The sequence below is a fragment of the Equus asinus genome, chromosome 4, assembly GCF_041296235.1.
Source record: "Equus asinus isolate D_3611 breed Donkey chromosome 4, EquAss-T2T_v2, whole genome shotgun sequence".
NCBI lineage: Eukaryota > Metazoa > Chordata > Mammalia > Perissodactyla > Equidae > Equus > Equus asinus.
The window spans coordinates 91162362-91190350 of record NC_091793.1 but is presented as its reverse complement, the minus strand read 5'-3'; the positions used below and the strand labels follow the sequence as shown (position 1 = coordinate 91190350).

The following is a 27989-nucleotide window of genomic DNA, read 5'->3' as shown; positions in this document are numbered from 1 at the left end:
CCTTTAAAAAGTTTTCACATGGTGCAGCAGGAGAGTGAACTGAGGTAGAGTCCAGACGACTGCAAAAGTTGAGGAAAGAGAAATAAGAGTCCAGGAAGACTAAGGCACCTAGAGTTCATAGAACAAAGTATCAGAGAGGAAAGAACTGCACAGAGATAGAATCCAGGAGATCTGCAGAGTTCCCTGAAGTATTCAGCAGAGTACTTGATCAGTACATGTCTGTGAAGAAAGTAACTAACACTCAAGAATGCCCCAAAGGATTAGAGGGAACAGTGCCTGCCACTTGGGCCAGGAAGAGCACTTGTTCTCACCAACCAGACTGGAAAAAATGACATGCTACATACAGAGGAACAAAGGTAAGGATGACATCGGATTTCTCATCAGAAACAACACAAGTGAGAAGACAGGAGCCCCACTTTTAAAGTACTAGAAGAAAAAAATGTCAACCTAGAATTCTATATCCAGCAAAAATATTTATCAAAAACAAAGGTGAAATTAGAGATCTGTTGTACAAAAATGCACACATATTGTAACGTATGTTTATAAATTAAGAGCGTAAATTTATGTTACATGCTTTACCACACAGAAAGGCAAAAGAAAGACATTTTTAGACCTACAAAAGCTGAATGTATTCATCACCAGCAGACTTGCACTACAAGAAATGTTAACAGAAATCCTTCGGGAAGAAGGGAAACAATACCAGATGAAGTCTGGATCTAAGACAAATTGATGAAAAGCATGAGTAATGATAACTACAAAGGTAAATATACACACCTTTTTCTTATTATCTAAAAGTGTTTGGAAAATAACTGGCTGTTTAAATAAAAATAATAACAATGTATTCCAGGGTTTATTACATGTGTAAAATGTATGAAAACAACAGCATAAGGGCTGGGCAGGGAGAAATGGAAGTACACTATTGTAAAGTTCTTACACCATACATAAGTGGTATATCATTGAAGGTAGACTGTGAGAAATTAAAGAAGTATATTATAAACCCTAAATTAGAGTTTCTCAACTTTGGCACTACTGACATTCTGGTTAAGATATTCTTTGCTGTGGGAGGCTGCCTTGTGCATTGTAGAAAGTTGAGCAGCATCTCCCACCTCTACCCACTAGATGTCGGCAGCATCCCCCTAGTTGTGAAAATCAAAACTTTTCCAGACATTACCAAGTGTCCTCTGGGAAATACATGAGATCCCAATCAGAACCACATCACTAAAGGTTTAAATCGCTAAAGTAACAAAATAAAGAATTACAGCTAAGAAGCCAACAACAGAGATAAAATGGAATCATAAAAAATAATCCAAAAGAAGTCAGGATAAAAGGGAAAGGCAACAAAGAACAAAAAACACAAAGTGAAAACAGTAAGATGACAGTATGAAACCTATCCATATCAAAAATCATATTCAATCTCAGTAAACAAGGAATAGAAGGGAAATTCCTCAACTTGATAAAGACTATCTACAAAAAACCTAGAGCCAACATCCTACTTAATGGTGACAAATTTGAAGCATTCCAACTAAGATCAGTTGCAAGACAAGGATGTGGCCTCTCACCACTTTGTTTCAATATCGTACTGGAAGTTTTAGCTAATGCAAAAAGACAAGAAAATAAACGAAAGGTATACACATTGGGAAAGAAGACACCATGTTCACAGATGACATGATCGTCTACGTAGAAAATCTGAAAGAAGTGACAAAACACTCCTGGAACTAATAAGCAGTATTATAACAAGGGTGCAAGATTCAAGGTTAACATACAAAAGTAAATCACTTTCTTATATACCAGCAATGAACAAGTGGAATTTAAAATTTAAAACACAACACCATTTATACTAGCATCCAAAAAGATGAAATACTTAGGTGTAAATCTAACAAACTATGTACAATATCTATGAGGAAAACCCACAAACTTCTGATCAACGAAATCAAAGAAGAACTAGATATTCCATGTTAATGGAAAGGAAGACTCAAAACTGTCAAGATGTCAGTTCTTCCCAACTTGATCTATAGATTCATTGCAATCTCAATCAAAATCCTAGCAAGTTATTTTGTCAATACTGACAAACTGGGGGCTGGCCCAGTGACGCAGTGGTTAAGTTCACACATTCCGCTTCTCCACGGCCCAGGGTTTGCCGGTTCAGATCCCGGGTGCAGACATGGCAATGCTTGGCAAAAGCCATGCTGTGGTAGGCGTCCCACATACAAAGTAGAGGAAGATGGGCACAGATGTTTGCTCAGGGCCAGCCTTCCTCAGCAAAAGGAGTAAGATTGGCAGCAGTTAGCTCAGGGCTAATCTTCCACAAAAAAAAAAAAAAAAAAACTGACAAACTGATTCTAATAAAGTTTACATGGAGAGGTAAAAGGCCTAGATTAGTCAACACAATATTGAAGGAGAGAAACAAATTTGGAGGACTGACACTATCTAACTTCAAGACTTACTATAAAGCTACAGTAATCAATACAGTGCGGTATTAAAGAAAGAATAAACAATAGATCAAGGGAACAGAATAAAGGGCCCAGAAATACATCCATATAAATACACTCTACTGTTCTTTGACAAAGGAGCAAAGGCAATATAATGGAGAAAGACAGTCTTTTCAACAAATGGTGCTTGAAAAACTGGACATCCACATGCAAAAAAAAAAAAATGGAATTTAGACATAGACCTTACACCTTTCACAAAAATTAATGCCAAATGGATCACAGATCTAAATGTAAAATGCAAAACTACAAAACTCCTGTAAGATAATAGAGAAGAAAACCTAGATGACTTTTTAGATATAACATCAAGGCCATACAGGAAAGAAGTAATTGATAAACTGGACTTCATCAAAATTAAAAACAACTTCTTTGTGAAAAGACAACATCAAGAAATTGAGAAGACAAGTAACAGACTGAGAGAGAATATCTAATAAAGGGCTATTACTTAAAATATACAAAGGACTCTTAAAACTCAACAAGAAAACAAGCAACCCAACTGAAAAATGGGCTAAAGATTTTAACAGACATTTCACCAAAGAAGATATACAAAACGCAAATAAGCATATGAAAACATGCTCCACATCGTACAGCATCACAGAAAAGCAAATTAAAACCATGAGGAGATACACTACACATCTATTATAATAGCCAAAATCCAGAACATGGACAACATCAAATGCTGTCGAGAATGTGGAGCAACAAGAACTCTCACTGATTACTGGTGGTAATGCAAATGGCACAGCCACTTAGAAGACAGTTTGGCAGTTTCTTACCAAACTAAACATGCTCTTACCATATGATCCAACAACTGTGCCCCTTGGTATTTACCCAAAGGGGTGTAAAACTTATGTCCACACAAAAACCTTCACATGGATGTTTACAGCAGCTTTATTCATAACTGTCAAAACTTGGAAGCAACCAAGTAGGTCCTTCAGTACGTGAATGGATAAATAAACTGGTACATCCAGACAATGGAATATTATTCAATGATAAAAAGAAATGAGCTATCAAGTCATGAAAAGAAATGGAGGAATCTTAAATGCATACTACTAAGTAAAAGAAGCCAATCTGAAAAGGCTACATACTGTATGATTCCAACTATACGACATTCTGGAAAATGCACAACAATGGAGACAGTAAAAGAATCAGCCATTGGGGGGGCAATAAATAAGTGGAGCACAGAGGATTTTTAGGGCAGTAAAAATACTGTTTGACACCAAAATGTTGGTTACATGTCATTATACATTTATTCAAACCCACAGAATGTGTAACACCAAAAGTGAACCATAAATGTAAACTATGGACTTTGGGTGATTATGATTTTTCAATGTAAGTTCATTAATCATAACAAATGTACCACTCTAAAGGGGGATGTTGATAATGGAGGAGGCTATGCATGTGTGGGGGCAGGGTGTATATGGGAAATCTCTGTACCTTCCTCTCAATTTTGCTGTGAACCTGAAACCTCTAAAAACTAAAGTCTTAATAAGAAAAAATTGTATTAAACATAAATAGTCTCAACACCACAATTAAGAGACAGAGATTGCCAGACTGGATAAAAAAAAGAAAGACAATTACAAATTGCCTGTAAGAAATGCACTTTAAATATAAAGACACATATAGGTTAAAGCGAAAAAAACAGAAAAAGACATAACATGCTAACACTAATCTAAGAGACTTACTGTGACCAGATTAACATCCAACATATATTTCAGACCAAAGAATATCACCAGGGATTAAGAAATTTATTTCATGATGCTTAAAGGGGTCAATTAGTCAAGAGGAGACAACAACCCTACCTATTTATGCACCTAATAACAGAGCTTCAAAATACATTAAAAAACTAATATAACTTCAAGGAAAAATCCACAATTACAGAGATTTTAATACCACACTCTCAGCAGTAGATAAAACAAATAGACCAAAAAAATCAGCAAAAATATAGTAGACTTTAACAACACTACAAGTTACTTAACCTGACTTTTACAGAATGCTTCACCTATCAAAGGCAGTATATGCCTTCTTTTCACAAGCACAAGTAACAAAGAAGAAACCAAAAGGGAAATTAGAAAGTATTTTAAACAGAATGAAAACTAAAAACAAAAACACGTTGTGAGATGCTTCTAAAGCAGCACTGAGGAAGAAATTTATAGCACTAAACACCTTGAGATATATATATATATTTTTTTTAATTGAGGTAACACTGGTTTATAACATTATATAAATTTCAGGTGTACATCATCATATTTCGATTTCTGTGTAGATTACACCATGTTTACCAACCAAAGACTAATTACTATCCATCATCATACTACATGTGCCTAATCACCCCTTTCGGCTTCCTCCCTCCTCCCTTCCCCTCTGGTAACCACCAATCCAATCTCTGTCTCTACATGTTTGTTTGTTGTTATTTTTATATTCTATTTAAGAGTGAGATCATACTGTATTTTACTTTCTCCCTAACTTATTTTGCTTAGCATAATACCCTCAAGGTCCATCCACATTGTTGCAAATGGCAAGATTCTATCTTTTTTGTGGCTGAGTAGTATTCCATTGTGTATATATACCACATCTTCCTTATCCATTAGTCCCTTGATGGGCACCCTAGGTTGCTTCCAAGTCTTGGCTATTGTGAATAATGCTGCAATGAACAGAGGGGTGCATATATCTTTATGCATTTGTGTTTTCATGTTCTTTAGATAAATAACACAGCAGTGAATAGCTGGATTATAGGGTAGTTCCATTCTTAATTTTTTGAGGATTCTCCATACTGTTTTCAATAGTTACTGCACCAGTTTGCAATCCCACCATGAACACCTATATTAAAATAGAAGAAAGCTCTCAAATCAATGACCTTAGCTTCCACCTTAAGAAACTAGATAAAGAGCAAATTAAACCCAAAGTAAGCAGAAGAAAGGAAATAATCAAGGTCAAAGTAGAAATCAATGAAACAGAAAACAGAAAATCAATAGAGAAAAATCAACCAAATAAAACTAAAGCTAATTCTTCAACAAAATCAATGAAGCTGACAAACTTCTAGCCAGATCAATGAGGAAAAAAGTGAGAAGACACAAATTACCAATGTCAAGAACAAGAGAGGAGACATCACCCTAGACAATATTATAAAAGACTTCACGCAAATAAACTCATCAATTAGATGAAGAGGACAAATCCTTGAAAGAAACAAACTACCAAAGCTCACTCAGGAAGAAACAGATAACCTAAATAATCTTTTCTCTATTAAATTAGTTGAACTGTAGTTAAAAACCTTCATAAAAAGAAAACTCCAGGGACAGACGGCTTCACTGGTGAGTTCTACCAAATACTGCAGGAGGAAATAATACCAACTCCAAACAAATTTTTCCAAAATACTGAAGTGGAAGAAAGACTTCTCAATTCATTCTATGAGGCCAGTATTACTCTTATATGAAAACCAGAAAGAGACATTACAAGAAGAGAAAACCACAAATATCCCTCGTGAACAGAGGTAATCATTCCAAACAAAAATTCAGCAAGCAGAATCCAACAATATATTAAAAGGATAATACATGACCAAATGAGGCTTACCCCAGGAATACAGCATTGGTTTATACTCAAAATCAAAGTAACTCACCATATTAATAAATCAAAAAACTAAAAACTGTATGATCATCTCTACAGACAGAAAAGGCATTTACAGTAACATCCATTCCAAAAATCCTCAGAAAATTAAAAATAGAAGGAAATTTCTTCTACCTGATAAGGGCATCTACGACACACACACACACACACACACACACACACACACAAATAACACCATACTTAAGTGAAATGATAAATACTTCTCCCCTAAAATTAGGAACAGGACAGGGATGTCTGTTCTCAACATTTCTATTCAATACTGTACTGGAGGCTCTAGTCAGTGTAATCACCAGACAGGAGGGAGGGAAGGAGGCAGGGAGGCAGGCAGGCAGAAAGAGTGAGCATCCAGACTGGGAAAGGAAGAATTAACTGCCTTTATTCACAGACCACCTGATCCTCTGTAGGAAATCTGATAGAACCTACAAAAAAACTCCTAGAACTAATAAGTGAGTTTAGAAATATTGCAGGATACAAGATCAATATACAAAGTCAACTGTATTTCTATGTACTAGTTACAAACAACAGGACACTGAAGTTCAAATACCGATTAATTAAGACAAAGATCCCATTTCAATCTCAAGTTATTTGAAATATAACAGTGTGCTAGTTCCTTTGAATGTGTACTGAAACAATCTGCCACACGTGCAACTCAGACCTGCTGTCATCCAACCTGAAGTCTTACCACCATGAAGAGTTTTGACCAGCAAAGTCTTTATCTAGGGGAGACCAAAGTCAATCTTCTCAACTCTACCAAAAGAACTTTAATTTTGTGATCTTTACTTGTGGTATCTAAAACACAGAATCTTCTTTTTTCATTTAGCCCATATATTTTTGAACATCTCAATCTTTCATTACCCATGTTATTTCCTACCTAAGAATACACGATAGATTTAACTTTTTAACCAAACATTTCTTTCACTTACATAGTTGGCACTCAGAGTGTTTAGACTCTATCTGATTTCTACTAAAAAGCCCAGATAATCACAGTGGCTCTTACAGTTTAGTGTGCTTCAGAATCACCTGTAGGTCTTGTTTCAACACAGATGCTGAGCTAAACCACTAGAATTTCTGATTCAGTAGGTCTGGGATGGAACCAGACAATTCCTGTAACTAAAGTTCCCATGCGATAATAATGCCGTGGATTTGGGGACTACACTTTGAGAACCACCAGTCTAAGGCAGTGCTACTCAGACTATGGTCCTCTAGAAGTACAGAAATTTAGAGTTAAGCATTTATAAAGTTTTAAAGCAATCTAACAGACTAATTTTATGCCTGTTGAAACTAACGATAAAAAATTGTGTCTTGTATTTTCTGTCTTTTACTTAATTTTTCTAATAATTCATTTTATTGTATTTGACAAAAGTATTAGCAAGCAATGAATTAAAATTTTAAAAAACCAAACAGGTCTTTCACCACAGAAAACTTGAGAAACACTGGTCTAAAGAACATACTATCCATCCGTTCTAGTATTCTAAATACCGCCTTTGTAAGTAAAGTTACACCTATTTCATTAACTTGGCCTCCCAAAGAAATAAAGTGACCTCAGCTAAAAATTAATAAAACAGTCACATTTTTAAGGTTTCTGGTTTTCTCTGTTAAACTGTATTCAAGGACATTCATCAACTAAATAACAGATAAGCACCCACTTGCAATAAATTCCTTTTAGAATTTAATAACAGGGTAAAGATTTTTCTCTCCTGAAAAACAGCTGTGTCAAATTTTAAATGAATAAGAATTGAATCATCCATAGCTTCTCTTTCTATCTTAACTCCTGTGGGGATGTGAAGAAGAGATGGGAGTGAAGGGGCTTTAATGGCCTAGGTAACTGAGATCTTAAACAGAAATGTAAAAGTGAAAGCAATTTTATTGTGTAGAAATATTTTATTGTGAGCATTAGAATTCCAGAATATCTGACTTACAAATCAACTTTTGGGAAACAACTCAATTATAAATTATATAACACTAACTTGTTCCACTTCATAAAGTAACCAATGTCTACTCTTTTGTTATCTAATTGTTGGGTTTTTGAAACCATGTTTTAAATTGAGAATTTCCTAATGTTGTTTAAGACCTTGATTTTCAACATCAACACTAACGTAGGAAGGTGACACTAACATCAATGTAGCTTGCCCTTAACTATTCACACAACAATGGAAATGACTAGTAGAGAAAATTCAAAACAGTAGGCAAAACAAATTATTGATCTTTACCTTTAAAAAGCAAAATCTGATATTCAGTTAATTTATCTGATTAAAAAAGTCACTCCTGAAATTATTTTGCATTCCTTTAATACTAAGAGCAGATAGATAACCCATATGGCAAATTTCAAGGTACCCATATAAGAAAATAACCAAGAAATTGGTTTCACTGGTTATGAAACAGAGAAATAAGATCAAAAAAAAAAGGCTAGCAAACTAACTCATTCACCAGAGAAATTACACAAAAAGAAAAAGAATATGAGTATTTCTCACCCACAAGAAATTTTGCCATGCTGGAGAGCTCTCCATTCGAAAAATGCTTGGGAAACAATTCCTCCTGAAACTTCCAAGTCTGAAACGGTCAATAGCCCAAAACTTTATTGCCATAAGTAAAGCAGAATAAAGCAGTCGTCTGAAGGGGAGCAGAACACTTGCATTTATCAATATTACCTGTCAGACTTTTAAAAACCATTCTGTATCTTCCAATCCCTTTTGAGAACCATGTCAAAGCCCTCAGGTGTGTTAGAGAAAAACAGAAGAAGAACTGCTCTCTAAACCAGAGCTTCTCAAATTCTAGTGCGTGTTTGAACGACCTAGGGATCTTTTAAAAATGCACGTTTTGATTCAACAGGTCTAGGATGGGACCTGAAATTCACCAAGTTTAACAAGCTCCCAGTAATGCCGAATCCACAGACTAAACTTTGAACAGCTAGGTTCTAAGCTATGTAAACATCTCATAAAAAGTTATCTTTATGGTATAACCACCATGGGAAAGTTAGACAGCCTTTTTTAAAGTTAAATCTTTTTAACACACCTGCCATACAATCAAGCCATTTCACCCCCAAGTACTTACCCAAAACAAATGAAAGCAGATGTACATACAAAAATGTTCATAGCAGCTTTATTTGTAACAACCAAAAATCAATCAACAGGTGAACAGATAAACTGTGGTATACCCATAAAATGGAATACTATTCAGCAATAAAAAGGAATGAACTATTGATACATGCTATAACGTGTACAAATCTCAAAACAATTACGCTGAGTGAAAGAGGCCAGACCAAAAAACAATATATACCATATGATTTCATTTCTGTAAAATTCTAGAAAATGCAGGGCCGGCCCTGTGGCTGAGTGGTTAAGTTCATGCACTCTGCTTTGGCGGCCCAGGGTTTCACCAGTTCAGATCCTGGGCACAGGCATGGCACTGCTCATCAAGCCATACCGAGGCAGCATCCCACATAGCACAACCAGAGGGACCTATCAACTAGAATGTACAACTATGTACTTGGGGCTTTGGGGAGAAGAAGAAAAAGAAGAGAGAAAAAAAAGACTGGCAACAGATGTTAGCTCAAGTGCCTATCTTTAAGAAAAAAAAAAAAATCTAGAAAATGCAAACCACCAATCTACAGTGATAGAAAGCAGATCAGCATTTGCCTGAAGAAGGGAGGGGTGCTTCTAAAGGGACATGAGGAAACAACTTTTAGAGGTGATGGATATGTTCATTATCTTGACTGTGGTAATGGCTTCACAGGTGTATACAGATGTCAACACTCACCAAATTGTACACTTTAAGTATGTATAGTGTATGTGTCAATTATTCCTCAATAAATCTATTTTAGAAAGATATCTTTCAAATATAAAATTCTGGATAAAATAATCTCATTATTTGAAAATTCCACATAATACTACGATATTGTGAAATTTATAATAAGAAACATATATTTGGTCTTCATCCTCATTCCTGGTAAAGAGTTCCTAAAACCCTTGGAATTTCCTAAGTGATAAAGGTATCTTGATAATCATAACAAATTCCTTTCAATCACACCTGAGTTTATGTTAATGAGGTGACTTTTGGAAAGCACCTATAAATGGGGGCTGGCTGCCAGGAAGACAAATGATGTGATTAGAGAGTTGGAACTTTCAGTTCCACCTCCTATCCTCCACCACACCCATTCCCCTGCCCCCCAACCGACCTCTGGGGAGGGGAAAGAGGCTGCAGATTGTGGATCAATCATGCCTGTGTAATGAAGCCTCCATAAAAAGACCAAAAGGACTGGGTTCAGAGAACTTTCATGTTGGTGAACACATGGAAGTGCTGGAAGAGTGGCGTACTCAGAGAGGTCATGGACGCTCCACACCCTTTCCCCGCACCCTGCTCCACGCATCTTTTCTATCTGGCTGTTCCTGAATTATACCCTTTTATGATAAACCAGTAATCTGTAAAGTGTTTCTCGGAGTTCTGTGAGGTGCTTTAGCAAATTAATTGAATCCAAGGAGGGGGTCCTTGTAACCTCCAATATATAACCAGTCGGTCAAAACCACAGGTGAAAACCTGAACTTCCAATTGGTATCTGAGGGGAGGGAGGTGAGGCAAGTCTTGTAGGACTGAGCCCTCAACCTGTGGGATCTGATGCTATCTCAGGCAGATAGTGTCAGAATTGAGGTGAATTGTAGGACACACAGCTGGTGTCGGAGAACTGCTTGGTATGGGGGGAAAATCCACACATCAGAATACATGTCAGAATTGGATATACACAATAGTTTGCCCATAATAAGAATAAGAGCCTCCTTTTTGGCAGGGGCTCATGGTGGAAGGTGAGATCAGAGGGCCCTTTAGGATTTTTCTCATTTCCAAGTAACCACTAAAAGCACGTACTATAGGGTGGATAAGAAAGGCAGTAGTAATCCAGTGATAGATTACAACTTAAAAAAAAATCTTGGGGCGAGCCCGGTGGCACAGCAGTTAAGTTTGCATGCTCTCCTTTGGTGGCCCAGGGTTCACCAGTTGGGACCCTGGGCATGGACTTACACACCACTTAGCAAACCATGCTATGGCAGGCATGTACTGTCACATATACAAAGCAGAGGAAGATGGGCACAGACGTTAGCTCAGAGCTAATCTTCCTCAAAAAAGAAAAGATCTTAGTTTGTGCTGTAAAACTGGAACTTTGCTAACTAGAGCTCTAAAGTTGGTATTGCCAAATACAAATTTACGGTAGATACTTTTTGAGGTGTCTGTCTCACTCCCACCAATGTCCACTCTCTCAACTACCATTCCCTCCCCCAGGAGTGTGCTGCCATCCGCCAAGTTGGTAAATCACCTCATCTTACCCCCAATCACAGTCAACTGGTTCAGGCTAGATACCTGACCTAAACTAAGCCAATCATATTACATTTCCTGGAAAGTTAGAAATGAAAGTAACTCACTACTCTCAGCCAGAGCTGGTTGCTTAAATAGAAATATAAAATTAGAAGCTAGTGTGGCTACCGTTGGCCAAGAAGAGGCCAAATCTCCGTAAGCCCTTTTACAGAGAAGAAAACAATAAAACTAAAAACATTTTGAAAAGAATAAAACCTCATTACCAACTGGGGCTCCTTCCAGGAATGCTAGGATGGTTCAATATTACAATACATCAATAATGAATAGATCTAAAAGGGAAAATTATATGCAATCCCCATAAATGCCAAAAAGGCATTTGAAAATATTCAATACTCATTCATGATAGACATACTGGAGGTTTTATGTACATTTTTATGCATTACATATATAATGCAATTTATGATAATATTCTAAGTATGTTTTTTACTGTTTTCTACATCTATAAATCAGTCCAAAATAATCTACAACCTATTTAATGAAGAAACACTAAAGGTATCCACACTAAAGTCAGAAACAAAACAAAGATGTACATTATCTCCACTAGTTTTTAACATTGAATTGGAGGTAATTTCCAACAGAATTAAATAAGGGAAGGCAATTAGAGGCGTACTATTTGGAAAACAAAGTTAAACTATCTCTATAAGCAAGTGATATGGTATCTATATCTCAATAACTCAAGAGAATGAACGTAAAAACAAGTACAATTAGATAACTTACTAAAGTCATAGGATATAAAATTAATACATAGAAATCAACAGCTTTCTTAAATACAAGCAATGGCAAGTTATAAGGTATAATGGGAGAGGAGATGACATTTACAATAGCAACCAAATAGGTAAAATTCTTAGGAATAAGCTTAACAAAGAATGCACAAAATCAATATAGGAAAAATGCTCCTACAAGATAAACAGACATCAAAAAATGAAAAGACCATGTTTTCGGAAAGGAAGTCAACATCACGAAGACGTCCATTCTCTATACGCTAATTTATAAATGCATGGTGAATCCTAACAAGAAAACCAACTTTTTTTCTGGAGCTAGAGAAAATAATTATAAAGTCCATATGGAAAAATAAACAAGCAACAACAGCAAAGACGCTCTGAAAAAGGAGAGCAATAAGAATGGGAGAAGTGACTGGCCCTGTAAGATATCTTTTTAAATGATAAAAATATGAAGATAAAATAACGAAATGACTAATGATTAAAACAGTAAATGTTCTGGGCAAAGAAACAGAATAGAAAGTTAAGAAATAGGCCGAAACATCTAAGAAAATTCAGATATGATGAAAGTGGCATCTCAAATCAGAGAATACCATGTCTACTCAGGCAAGGGAAACGAGAAAAAATAAACAAATGGGACTACATCAGACTAAAAAGTTTCTGCAAGGCAAAGGAAACCAGTAACAAAATAAAAAGGACAACCCACCAACCAGGAGAAAATCATATATCCGAAAGGGGTTAATTTCCAAAATATATAAAGAACTCATACAACTCAACAGCAAAAAAATGAACCATTCAAAACATGGGCAGAGGATACGAACAGACATTTTTCCAAAGAAGACATACAGATGGCCAACAGGCACATGAAAACATGTTCAACATCACTAATTATTAGGGAAATGCAAATCAAATCTGCAGTGAGATATCACCTCACCCCATCAGAATGGCTATAATTAACAAGAAATAACAAGTGTTGGAGAGGATGTGGAGAAAAGGGAACCCTCAAACACTGTTGGTGGGAATGCAAACTGGTGCAGCCACTATGGAAAACAGTATGGAGATTTCTGAAAAAGTTAAGAATAGAAATACCATATGATCCACCTACCCCACTACTGGGTATTTATCCAAAGAACATGAAATCAACAATTCAAAGAGATTTATACACCCCTATGTTCATCACAGCACTATTCACAATAGCCAAGATGTGGAAGCAACCCAAGTGCCCATCAACAGATGAAAGGGTAAAGAACATGTGGTATACACACACACACATACACACACACACACACACACACACACACACACACACAATGGAATACTACTCAGCCATAAAAAAAGACAAAATTGTGCTGTTTGCAACAACATAGATGGACTTTGAGGGTAGTATGCTAAGCAAAATAAGCCAGACAGAGAAAGACAAAAATACCGTATGATTTCACTCATATGTGGAAGACAAACACATGGATAAGAGAACAGATTAGTGGTTACCAGAGGGGAAAGGAGTAGGGTAGGGGGGTGGACAAAAGGGGTAAAGGACACATATGTATGATGATGGATAAAAACTAGACTATTGGTGGTGAATATGATACAGTCTATACAGAAACTGATATATAATAATGTACACCTGAAATTTACAAAATGTTATAAGCCAATGAGACCTCAATAATTTTTAAAAAAGAAATGCTGATTTAAAATTAAGATAGCTGAAACCCCTTAATCCCACAAGGCATCCAAATTTTTTTATTCTGTCATAAACTTGCTGAAATACATAGCTAGAAATCACATTCCAGTGCACTGGCCTTGTAACTAGCTTTGTCTCCAGTCTTCTGCCACCACCACCACGCAACTGCTTTCCACAAGCCATCTGACAACAATGATCTTTTACAAATACAAACCTGATAATGTACCTTACAAAACCCTAGTTTCCCACAAGATTAAACCTTATATTCTCTCAATGAAGGAAAACAATATATATAGTTTAATATCACTTACCAATTATCAATGCATAAGTAGTAAATAATATATAATTCACAATGCTGAATTAGAGCAGCATTTTTCAGACTGGGTTGAACCACTAGTGAATAATGAAATAAACATGGATGCTCATTTAACAAACTAGAAACAAAAAGGGAAAAAACATATATGTATAGTCCATCCTCATTACTCACAAGTTCTGTATCTACCAATTCACCTATTTGCTAAAATTTATTTGTGACCCCAAAATCAATACTTGGAGTACCTTTGCAGTCATTCACAGAATGTACAGAGCATTAAAGACTTTGAGTCATCCCACTCATACGTTGTTCCTAGCTGAGGTCAAACAAGGCAATGCTCTGACTTCTTGTTTCAGCTCTCACACTGTAAACAAGTGTCCTTTAATGTTCTATTTAATGCCATGTTTTTTCATTTTTGTGCTTTTTGTTGATGATTTCATAGTTTATCGGCCCCCCTCAGGTGTAGTGCTGAAATACTGTCTAGTATTCCTAAGCAGAGGAAGGCTGTGATGTGCCTTACAGAGAAAATACGTGTTAGACAAGCTTCATTCACGCATGAGTTACAGTGCTGATGGCTGTGAGTTCAAGGCCAATGAACCAACAAGATATATTAAAGTATTTTTAAACAGAAACATACATAAAACAAAGTTACCTATTGATTAGTTGATGAAAATGTGACCAGAAGCTCATAGGAACCTAACCCTGTTTTTCCTCTAGGAGCAATGGTTCAGTATTCGCTAATTCAATATTCAAGGCAATTTTATAGAATGTAACCACGGCAAAAAATGAAAACTGTTCATTAATGAGTGTGTGTGTATGTGTGTCAAGGTGCACTTTATTTCAGTTACACAGACACACACAATATGTCACAGTCAAGTGTGAAACCTAACCAATGAGAGCGCTAAAAAAGAAATCCTGAAAGGAGTGGTAAAATGGCAAGGCAGATAGGCAGGGATCATGGGCACACATGCTCACGTCATTTTTTATATGTAGAATCACAATCACTCAAATTATGACTTGATTGGTAAATCTAGGGTAAAGCCTATACATGTACTTTATAAAAGCATCCCAGATACTCTGATGTGTAGTCAAGATGAGAACTACTACTCTTTCTCCTAAACTGGTGGTTCTCAAAGTGGGGTCACTGGACAAGCAGCATCAGGATCACCTGGGAACTTCTTACAAATGTAAATTCCCAGGTCCCTTCTCAGACTTACTGAATCTTACACTCTGGGAATGGAGTCTAGTGATCAGTGTTTTAACAAGCCTTCCAGTTGATTCTGATGCTTGCCAAAGTTTGAGAATCACTGACCTAAATCTTGTATTTCTTTTGGAGGCATTTTGAAAGCTCTGATAAATTCTGCTAAAATGGCTGAGCTATTTCAAATAAAGCTGATGGGTAACTACTACTGACCTAAGCACCTATAATGTACACATAATCTTCTTCCAAGTGCTTTTTTTATGGAAAGTTGTTCCTTGCGCTTTAAAACAAAATAAGTAAAATCTGCATATTACTTGTATAATAATCAAATAGCACTGTTTCTTTAGGCCATTCTCCATAATACAAAGTTTCTTTTCCTCAGACCTCTTTAAACAGGCATTGTTCCTAACACAAGTTTGTTTGTCCTAAAAGGTGAATCTACACTAGAGCACAAAAATTCTTTCAACCTTCTAACAATTCTCCTGGTCATCACTTCCCAATACGAAAGTAACCATATACATCTAAAAACCTCATGGCATTCTGGAATATGGAAATAATTTCAAAACTAATTTGTAAAAATGAATTCAATAGTGTATTATATTCAATTAGCTATTACATGAAGTCATGTATACTCTTGTTCGAATCATGTCCCCCTCATGACACAAATTCCCACAATATTATCTTCCACATGACGCATTAAACATCATACAGAGTTATCTGTCTACAACTCTTTTCAATGGGACTAAAAGCTGCTTGAAGACAGGTACCACATCTTCTCCCTTTTCTGTGTCTAAAGTACACAGCAGTTATTGTTCATTCAGTTAGCAGATATTTAGTGAGCAGCCATGTTATTCACTGTACCAGATGATGGAGGACACAAAGGTAACAGAGAGACAGTCTGTGTGTTCATGGAGCTATTTACTATACATCACAACAGTAAAAGTTTGAGAGAGCATACTCTGTATAAAAGATCCAGTTTACCAACATACCTGAAATAAGACAGCTTTCTTCAGAAGTGTACCCTATTATTGCTCGTCCGACCCAAGTTGCTATTCAAGGCCATAAATAATTGTTAGAGAAAATACACTGATAAGCCACTTAATCAACAGTTAATCTGACTTTAATATATTTTATATATAGGAGTAGAAACAAAAATCCTAGGCACAATGCAAGGTTTGATGACAACGAAATTCCCACATGGGAATAACAGGTTAAGATTTGAAAGCCAAACTCCAAACAATCCAACAGAAAGCTAGCATTTGCCAATTCTTCAGAGATTTTAAAGGAAGAAATTTAAAATCAAAATTACCTAACTTTATGACTCTAGATTCAGAGACTACTTCTAGGGTCACATATTACTCACTTATAAAAAGAATACAAGAGAAGTATTTGCCCACTTTACCAAGTAAAAAGCATTTCTTTAGAAATTTTCTAGGATACATACACACACACACTCGCACACACACATGACTAACAATAGCTGCCTCTGTAGAGTGTCTGGAGATGTGAGGAAGGAAGGACACGTTCTTATGTGTATCATTTTATGCTACTAAATTTTTATCTTTAATTCATGTGGGTCTACTATTTTTCAACTAAAAAAAACAGAAAATGTCTTAAACGTGGAAATAATACAATTCTGTTTATAATACCATCTCCTTTATGATGGGAATAAAATCTGCAGCCTGACATATATTTGGGACACAGGAATGGGATTGCCATTTGGGCCATGGAAATTCTTCTGAGGGGTTTTGAACCTCAGTTTATGGATCCCCAAAACATTCACAGAAAGAACTGAGGTTCCATGAACCTGGGTGAGAAAATAATCATTCCTTTAATTTCACTAACTTCTAACAAACTTGACATTTCCTTCAATTACTAACATAGGCAAAAGGCCACAGTAGTACTTTTTATTTTATGCATTTAAAACATCATTCTGAGAAGTTTCACCAAACTGCCAAAGGAATCCAAGTCACAAAAAAGGTTAAGAAGTCTTGAATAATGGTTGTCAAATCAGGTGCAACAGCCCCCATTTGGAAATTGAGGGAGAAAACATTTTGGGGTTATCCCAATTGGAATGCTACAAGAAATTAGTGGACAGGAGATGGATGTAATAAACTTCTTGGTATGCCTGTGACAGTCCCACACAACCAACTATGAACTGAATACCAAAAACATCCCACTTGAGGGGCCGGCCCAGTGGTGCAGTGGTTAAGTGCGCAGGTTCTGCTTCAGCGGCGCCGGTCCGGATCCGGGGTACGGACATGGCACCACTTGACAAGACATGCTGTGGCAGGCGTCCCACATATAAAGCAGAGGAAGATGGGCACAGACGTTAGCTCAGGGCCAGCCTTCCTTGGCAAAAAGAGGAGGATTGGCGGCAGTTAGCTCAGGGTTAATTGGCCCCAAAAAACAAACAACAAAAAAACAAAAACACCCCACTTGAGAAACATTTCAAGGATCAAATAAGTGGCAAGAATACCCTCTCTAGCATGCTTTCCCATGGTTCCAAACTTAAGTGTTCATCCCAGAGTTCCCTGGTATATTAGAATGTCTCTTTTCATTCCTCTCTCTAGTGTACACCACCCACTGAACAGATTTTCATCACTATATTTTCCCCTGTGACCAATTAATGTGTCCAGTCTTAAAAAAAAATCATTTCCAAAAAATAAATACAATATTTAACTATCAATTATTGAGGACTCAATTATTATTCTGAGCATTAGCTGAAGATTTAGTTCTCTTGGCTGCTAATTTTCAAACTCTTTAATTTTTTTAATAAATTTTATTGTCAACTGTTCTGCCAGGAAACAGAGATGGAAAGAGGAAACTACACATACCAATTTGCTAATGTTTGACAGCTGTAAAAATATATTTAATTGGTAGGAGAAACAATGTGAAACTATAACAGAGAACAATGTATGGAGATACCCTGTATATTTCAGTCTTCCTTACTCCTTCACATTTATTATCCTGTATAACTGAAAGTTGTTATTAATAAAAAAAATAGCAGTTGCCTTGACAAAAAAGTTCATCTTTAAAATTACCTTTTGAAATATTTCTCATTAAAGAGATGAAGAAATGTGGCTTAATGAGATGAAGTAATTTATATTGCACAGAGGGACAGTGACAGAGACCAAGACTGTAACTTAAGTCACAATTTCAAAGTTCCAACAATTTCATCAAATTAGCAGTACAAATGAGGGCTTCTTATCGACTCCCCAACCAACAACCTCATGTCCCTTGCCCACAAAATAAAAAGAGTAGTAAGAAAGCTGGAAGTAAAGATATGAGTTACAGAGCTAGCAGACAGGGTAACTCTTCTATTCTGCGTTCCTCCGACTGCACAGTAACACTAGCTGACAAGAAGAAGAAACCTAAAAGCAGATTTAAGGAAACGGTGCTAAGGAGAATTTGGAAGTCACTGCCATCTTCCTCCAGTATTAATCCCACAAGGAATAGTCCTGCTTGATGGAGTATGCAAATCTGAAGTTCTTTTCCATTTAAGGGTAGACAAGGCAAAAATCAAGAACCAGTTTTAAGATAAAATCAAATAATCATGATGGACCTCCCACTATCTACACTGGTCTCCTTCATGGTTTATTCCTACCTATCATCCTTTCCTTCTCATGCTGTCCCCTATGCATGCATTACTGATTTTCTACCTCAACCCTACTTAAAACGAAATGATGCAGAGCTGTATGTTTAGTAATACAATCAAACTCAGTCCCAGTGGCCAGCATCACAGTCAACGCCTGTATCACACACTTTCTATCACTTAAGTGCCTGGATAGGTATCTAGCCTGTGCTGAAAAAAACAGACGTAATACCTTCCTTAAGGCCTCTGGTCTGATTGGGAAAATGAGTCAATTCTCTCATGTGCACTCTCACTCTCTCATACATACATCCATATGCATACACATACATACATACCCACACATACACCCCTCAAGTGAGAAACACGAAATATTAGAAAATTAAAATAAACTCAAGTGCTATGAACTAAAAATATACAAAAGTTCAGAACATTTAGAGCAATGAGCAATAGTAGTAAAGATAGTGAAAGAAAATTTCATGAAAGCAAGGGAACCGATCATACCCAAAACATACACAGTGGATTGCTCTATTGATCTCCAGGAAAAATTAGTACCAGATAGTGGATAAAATTAACTGATCTTCATAAAAAAAGAACTCTAAACCAAACTGACAGCAATGCAATAGTGTTAAAGAGCTAAACCTTACATATTAATATCTTCCTAATATTTAGTCTCTCATTTCTTAGTTCTTGTCATCTGATTAACATACTGGACAATATGCCCAGTAGGCAGACATGTGGATTCACAAATGCAAGAAATTTTTAGAGCCAAAACTACTTTAAAGGTCACTCAGTCCAATTCTACTTCACAGATGAGAAAACTAACGGCCAGGAATGTTAAATAATTTCTTTTTTTTTTTAAAGATTGGCACCTGGGCTAACAACTGTTGCCAATCTTTTTTTTTTTTTTTTCCTGCTTTATCTCCCCAAACCCCCCTGTACCCAGTTGTATATCTTAGTTGCAGGTCCTTCTAGTTGTGGGATGTGGGACACCACCTCAACGTGGCCTGACAAGCGGTGCCATGTCTGTGCCCAGGATCCGAACCCTGGGCCGCTGGAGCGGAGCGCGTGAACTTAACCACTCGGCCACGGAGCTGGCCCCTAAATAATTTCTTTGAGGTCACACAAAATTCATCCCTTACTACCTTGAAAATTAATAAGTGTGAAGGGTTTGATTTCTTTAAAAAGATTTTAGAGACTTCTTTTATAGTCAATTCAAATTTCATTTAAAAACATAATACAAAACATTCTAATGTCATTAAAACACCTTATGAAGTTAAGGTTTGTAAAAACACACCAGGTATACAAATTCACCTTGGGTCAAACCATGGATTAAAACTATTTAACTTCATAACTTTGATAGTGATGTTATACGTCCATCGGTAGTAGATCTCTCAGGGCAGCTCCCAGGCTAAAGCTCCATCCTCAGCAGGGTAGCCCTTACTAGCACATGTTTACTAACGTCTCCTGTTCTTTGACTGGCAGACATAGAGGGAGATAGGTACCCGATGCAAAACAAACCAATAACACTCAGCAATCTGGAATTGTGAACTGAAAGAAATACAAGAATGATGATAATAATAGTTAATATTTATTATTAGATTACCACATGCCATGAACTGTTCCAAGCACACTACAATTCATCCTCCCAACAATCCCACAAGATTTTACAGATGAAATTAACCTGCCCGAGGACTCAAATCCATATAGCCTGGCTCCCAAACACATGCACTGACCACTGTACTATACAACTTCTCAAAAGACGGGGAATTGTTGGAGTTGAGTGATAGCAATGTCACTTGTTGCTGAAGGGCCCACAGTCTAGTTCCTGATCTTCCCAAGTATTGACTGTTCAACTCTGCCTTGGTGTCTGTGAGACAGCTCCCAGGAACCTTAAAGAAACTAGATTTGGTTTCTGTTACTTGAAACCAACCTAATGATCCCACTTGTCAAATATTTTTAGGCCTCCTTTTTAGAGAACTGATACAGATGAAATCTAAACATACACCCCAGATAAATCATTCCTTCAACTTTTTTAAAAAGGCATGTGTTTACATAAGGGATTCACCACAAACTTTCTTTCACAACATCATTCCCTAAGGAAGAAACTTTTAATGACTCCTCCATGCCTATGGAATAATAAATGATAGAACAGTAGAGGTGTAATGAACTTCAGGTATCAGCTAGTTCTGAACCCACTCATTTTACAGATGAAGCAGGACAATGGTGAAGATCAGAGCCTTGGAGCCAATCACCTATAGGGCCTGAGTTCAAATACTGACTCTAGCATGTCGTAGTCTAGGTAGGAGTGACCTTGAGCAAGTTACTTAATTTCTAAAGCCTGTTTCTTCTTCTGGAAAAGAGTTAACACCTACACTTCCTACTGTTATAGTGAGCTCTAAACCATCTACTGAGTTTAACAAAGTACCTGGCACATGCTAACACACTCACTAACATACAATAAATGGTAGCTGGGATGGTAGTGATGAAGTACCTGAGGGTCAGAGAAGGTAGGCAACTTTTACTCATTCACTCACCAAATATTTACTGAGTGCCTTCTATGTTCTAAATAGCTGCTAGAGCTGAAGATATAGGAGGGAACAATGGAAGGGGAAGAAAAGAAATAAAAGCCATCAAATGTCTAAAAAAAAGGAGAGAGAGCCAAGAGAATGATATGCTCAGAAATGACAGTGTTACCCTCCTGAAGTTTCTATCAGCAGGAGAAGAATAGATAAAAAATATATAACGTGAAAGAACCTTCCTTTAGTCTACTTAACATCCATAGAATTTGCTTTAAATATTCCTGCTGCACTCAAGTATTTGCTTTAACATATACCATACAACCAAACCTGAAAGCCCATATTGTTACATCTCTCTCCAAGAAGGCTTCTCTATACATGCCCGTAACAGTTTTCTCTTACTCGTCTTAACTACAGTGACATTTAACTGTTTCTAATGCTCTTTTAATGTCTCTCAGGTTGACTTAACCTGGTAGTTTTTCATAACTTTCCAGATATGTTTTTGACCTTAATGACTCATTTAAGTTCCCTGAAGTCAAGATCTGTATCACCCTCTTCTTTTAATCCTAACACCACTTCAGCATACAGACTTACACATACTTTTGATATACAGACCCCTTTAAATAGTTTCCCAATATCTTACATAGGTAACACTTGGCACTTGGATACTATCTGGCTGGTAACTGCTTTTGTTAAAACAATAAATGCTTAATGTTTTTACAATATCAATTTACAAAATTGCATTTGAACACCTCTATTATGAAATATGAAATATATCAGTGCCAAAATTAACTTTGAAAAGGTAGAAAGACTGAATAATATATTCTGACCCTGTCATTCAAAATAGCACTTAAAATATTAAGATAATGACAAAAATCACACAGCTAACATATGAGGGGAGAAATGGCAATTCAGATCAGTCATGGTCTTTTCCTTTAAAAATAAGCAGAATCACATGTTTCACGTAGACTTTGGTTCATTCTGATATGAAGAGACATCTTATACAAATCTACATACATCTATGAGAGAAGTAATTAACACAAGATAGACTAATATTGCAGCAATACCTATGTGTAAACAAATTCTATATTTATAGAGACCTCTGATTCAAGAGGAAAAAAAAGGATTTAGTATTTAGGTATACAGAGTACCACAGTAAAAAACCAAGAATAATTCCTGGAAGAATAATTTACCAAATTCTGCAAATGAACACACACACACACACACACACACAAACAGCTAGTGTTTCACATAAACATAGCTCTTGCTATAGTAAGAGAAAAAGAAGCTCATTCAACACCCAACAAACATTTACCAAGCATATATTATGAGCCAGGAACAGTTCCGGGCACTTGGAATATATTAATGAGTAAAACATGCAAAGATTTTTGCCCTTACAGAGATTACATTCTAGCAGCAGAAAAGGTAAATAATAAAATAGGATAGTTTCCCCCAAATTTCTCATATGTTTAAGATAACGTAAACACTTAGATAAACCTAATAGTGCCAATACAGGGAGAAGCAAAGTTAACACACTGCTAAGGAAAAAAAAAGAAAATCTGAAAAGACAAGAGTAAGGTCAGACACAGTTAAGCGATGAAAAATTAAACTTCTTAACAACATTCCAATCAAATTAATATCTTTTAAAGTTTCCAAACCTATGAAAAGTAAAAAATAGCACTTACAAAAAGTATAATGAACGTAATAATGGTTCAGAAGATAATTCAAGGTTCCGTAAAGTCAACATGAAGCAAAGTGGTTATGAGAATGGGCTTTTGTAACATTAAAGGCAGCAATTTGATTTCTAGGCCTGTCAGTTACTAGCAGTGAGATCCTTCACTTTATTCATCTATAAAACAGAAACAATACCTCATAGGGCTGTTATGAGAATATTAAATGAAAACCAAAAACTAGAAAGAACTCAAATATCCAACAACAGATGGATAGATAAATACATTCTAGTATATATTCACTGGAATACTATTCAGTAATAAAAAGGAATAGACGGATATATGCAACCAGGATGAATCTTTAATACATTATGCTGAGCAAAAAAACCAAAAACAAGAAGTATGTATGATTCCATTTATACGAAATCCTAGAAAAGATAAAACTAATCTACAGGGAGAGAAAGCAAATCAGTGGTTGCTTAGAATTATCAGTGGAGACAGACTGACTTGCAAAGGAGCACAAAAGAACTTTTTGGGCATTTGAATTGTAGTTGTGGTGTACGCGTTTCTCAAAACTCACAACTCTATGCTTTAAATGGGTATGTTTTATTGCATGTAAATTACACCTCAAAAAGATGGATTTTAAGAAGGATGAAATGAATAATATAAGTAAAGTTCTTAGCATCTGGGGCATAAGAAGCATTCAAAAAATGGTAAATATTATTAAAAACGTCAACTACCACTATACAGCACTCGAAGGAAGGTGGCAAAATCACCAATCACTTGACCTTTCTGGTTTAGATTCTAAACAAACATTAATTTTACGGTATCTGACCTAGACTAAGTGCCCTCAGGAGCACTACACAGACCAAGTTACGGGAAGATGCCAACTGGCAGACCTTAGGCCAAAGACAATGACAATAGGAAAGGGAAAAAAAGAAGTAAAAGATGCCTCCGTGTTCAAAAGAAAAGAAAGAGCTAAAAGAATGATATAGTCAACAATGATAGAGTGCTACCAATGCCAAAGAACACCTAGATTACCTCATCTAGGCATTATCAGAATGTAACTGAAAACTGAGTCAATGACTATATAAACAAAGTCTAATGATAGTCCAATAACTACACAGAGAGTCCTTAGCTTTATTGGGGTGGGGGAGTGGACTCATGAAGGTGTTAAAGTGATGTCAAAGGATTCTGCCAACCAAGCAGGAAAGGGGTCAGATTGTGGACAGTTTAGAAATGCCAAGCAACAACTATACATACATCCATAAGCCAAAGTTTTTGTTTTTACAAGTCTACGGATTAAAAAAAAGTACTTATAAAGGGAACTAATTAGAACATGTTGATAATGGAAATTGAAATACAACTCAAGCGAAACACAAAACATTTGTGAAATTTATGATATTTTACTGCTGCTTAGAACTGTTTATCAAGGCACAACATTTTTCTTTAAATGAACAAATAGCTCTGTTAACAACAGAAGTTCTGTAAATAAGATTGGAAGAACTGAATTGGCTGTCACGCATGAAAGCACAAGACTTCTGACTTACATGTTAATTTAAAAAAGAAAAAGAAAAAACTAACACCCCAACTGGACATTCCAGGAAGCAAAAGACCTTAGACTATAAGTCTTAACTGTCTAGGTTTGTTTAGTTTTGTTTTAAGAACCTCCACTTTAACGTTAAAGAGGCAGAAAGACCTGAGAAAGAGTCAGAAGTCCTGGGTTTCAATTCTAGTTCTATCAGAATTTGGATTTCTTCTTCCCTAAAGCCGCTGAAGCAGGCTATTGAAAACAATCCAACTTTAGCACTCATGCTTTAGATTGAAAATCACAAGTTTTACTGAAAAAGTCAATAGTACAAAATTGTGACAGGTTTAAGCATTTATTTTTACTACATCATTAAAGAAACTGCAAGTTTTCTTCCTAAATTCAGATAAAATACCAAGACATATGTGACAAACTAAGGACCTACAGCAATAATTAAGTATAGCTAATCATGTTTGCAAAAAGTAACATATCTTCCAGCGGCTAATTGTTCATTCTAGAACAACTTTCTTGACTCAAGGTCTTCCCAAAACAATAGGATCCAAGTAATTACATATAATATTGATACTTGAAGACTCATAAGCCACTTTTCTTTTGGGTTCAAGACCCATAAAATAACATTAACAGAAATTTAACTTCGTGGAATCCAAAGTTTTAAAAGTTCTATTCAATTAACTCTTGTGCATACTATAACTTTCTTAATTATCTTTCCCATGGAAAAATGAGCTAAGTTAGAAATAATTTTTATTTAAAAAACAAAAAGAATTATCACATATGCCTTAGCTCTAAACCTTAAGCACAAATGTTGGGTTTTCATCTTATTTACTTTAAAAAAGGTGAATGCTGAATACTCATCCTGATACTATCGCCATATTCATTTTCTACTGAAAGTTCAAGACTTTCAAGTAATCAAACACTAAAGAGAAATGTGATTAAATCACAGCAGAAAGTAGTAATAACAGGGTAATATACTGAGGTCAGAAATCGAGCAGCCAATCAGAGGCATAAAAGCATTTCCTGCAATATTAATAGTCAAAAGAGAAAACCAATCACAGAAACCTTGAGCCTTCTTTTGACAGTCACAGAAGCAAGAGAACCAATCCACGCACACCCGGGGTTGACAATAAGGCGGGACCGCAGGTTCATTGAAGAAATTCTTGAGGGTGCAGTTACTATGAACTTCGCACACAAGTAACACCACTCCAGAGTCATAAACACTGTCACACCAGATGAAATCCAACAGTACGCAAAATTTAACCCATCGGGGAGGAAAAAGCAACACTGCTGCCAAAAAGCGCTGCATTATCAAAAACGCAACTGTCAATTTAGATGCACTAGACTGTCAACTTCTAAGTTGATCCCCCCTCCGATGACAATCATGGGCGCGGGGACAGCCCAGCGCCGGCGGCTAGTGGCTGAGCATCCCAGGTTCCTTCCCACCGCTGCGCACTGAGCGAGCGCCGTCCCGGCGAGGCAGGCAGAGCCGTCCCGCTCCGGGCCGCGGAGCTAGCCAGTCAGCCGCTCTCTAACGCTACATCCCGCTGGACAGTCGCGGCCCCCGCCTCCCCCGCCACATTGCTGCACCGCCTCATCCCGCAGCATCACGTTGGGCCAGGGAGCAAAAATTACCTTGCTAGGAAGAAGATGTGTGTTTTGAAAGCGCTTTACTTTCCATAAGTCATTTCAAAGAGAACTCAGTGCAAAACTAAACTGAAAGCGAGAAAATAAAATCTTCCCTAGTCAAAAGACCCCTTGTTCATTAATTAACCCCGCGCAGGCAGCAGGGAAAAAAAAGGTAAACAGAGGCCATACGCCAAGTGCGGCCAGAACCTCCCCTGCGCCATTCCCGGCCGCCGCTTACGGCAAGGCCCCCTTACGGCAGCGTAAGCAGCGCTGCGAGCTAATCACAACACTGGGACGCAACAACATGGCGGCCGCGGGCGGGCGCTGCGCCGGCCGAGAGGGTTTACGCTACTCCGCCGGCGTAGGGTCCCATGCGTTGGAGCGGCAGCGGCGCCCTCCAGCGAGCGTAAAGCGCTCTGTGAATGGCGAGGCCCGACTGACAAAGGGGAGGGGGGAGGAGGGAAGGGGGGGTAATAAACACTCGAGTCCCTACCGATTCCTCCTCCTTCTCCATCCCGGTGGGCATCTGGGGCACGGCCCGGTTGATGGAGACGCAGTCGTTGAGATCAGGCATGTCCTTGCCGCGGTAGATAGGCAGCGGTTTGGCGGCGTCCAGCGCCCGCGCTCGGAAGGAGAGTTTACTCATTGTCTCCCCGCCTTACAGGAACAGCCCGGGCGGCGGCGGCGGGGCGGGCGGGGAGGGGGGGAGGACTCCCGCCGCCTCCTCCACCTCCTTCCTCAGTGCAGCGCGGCCGGCCCGCTCCTCCTCCTCCTCCTCACTGCCCCCGGCCACAGCATGGGCGCCCACCCCGCCCGAAAACAGCCCCCCGCCGCCTGCGGCCGCTTCCACACACTAGATCCGCCGCTCGCCCGCCCGATCCGCTCCCTGCGCCATGGCCAACATGGCGGACATTACCACAGCGGCGGCGAGCGATCCCGGCAGCCCGCGCGAGAGCGCGCCCCCGCCGCGGGGACGCGCCTCGCCCTCTCCCTCCCTCCCTCCTTCCTCTCCCTTCCCCTCCCTCGCCTGCCCACCCACTCTCTCCGCGGCGCGGCCGGCCCGCGGGAGCGTGCTCAGCCTCCGGCCGCTCCGGGGAGAAGGGGGCGGCGGCAGCAGCGGCCGTCCGCTCGCTGGCCCGCGCTCTCGCCGGGCGGCAGGTGCCAGGTGCGCAAGTTAACCCGCGGCCCTGAGCGTGCGCCTCTGCCTCCGCGGCCGCGACGCCCCGCTCGCTGGGCGCCCAGGAGGAAGGTGCCGGGCAAAACGCGGCGGCGCCCAGCAGCGCGTGTGTGCAGAAGCCTTTGAGCGGGAAAGGATGTCAACCAGGGCCACGGCAGCCGCCAAGCGAGCCTGTACTTATAAAGCGCTTATCTCCAAGGCGCCGCGCGCGCCGGCCAATTCGCATCCTGCAGTTTGCACATGCCCGGGAGGTGCGGAAGGTCCGTGCCGGTCTGCCCACTCAGAGGGGCGCAGACCCGCCGGGTCTCGCTCGCCCCGAAAACGCGCGCTCAGACCCAGCTCTTTTTCCCTCACCCCGTTTTCGCTACCTGCCCGAAAGAGCTCTCCAAGGTAAAGGCATCCTCGGCTTCGCGGAAGGATGCTAATGGCAGCCCTGATGGTTCATGTTTGCGGCTGCCTGACGCAACAAGTGCACTTGAA

General features: G+C 38.3%; 1 protein-coding gene across 1 annotated transcript in view; it reads right to left on the bottom strand.

The window, feature by feature from the left end:
• The window catches only part of EPC2 (enhancer of polycomb homolog 2), a 129667-nt gene extending 102379 nt beyond the window's left edge, over positions 1-27288 (bottom strand). The window contains exon 1 of the mRNA XM_044768958.2: positions 26826-27288. Coding sequence (XP_044624893.1) covers positions 26826-26978 — 153 coding nt within the window. The 5' untranslated portion in view covers positions 26979-27288. The remainder of the gene's footprint in view (positions 1-26825) is intronic.
• Positions 27289-27989: the final 701 nt, after the last annotated feature.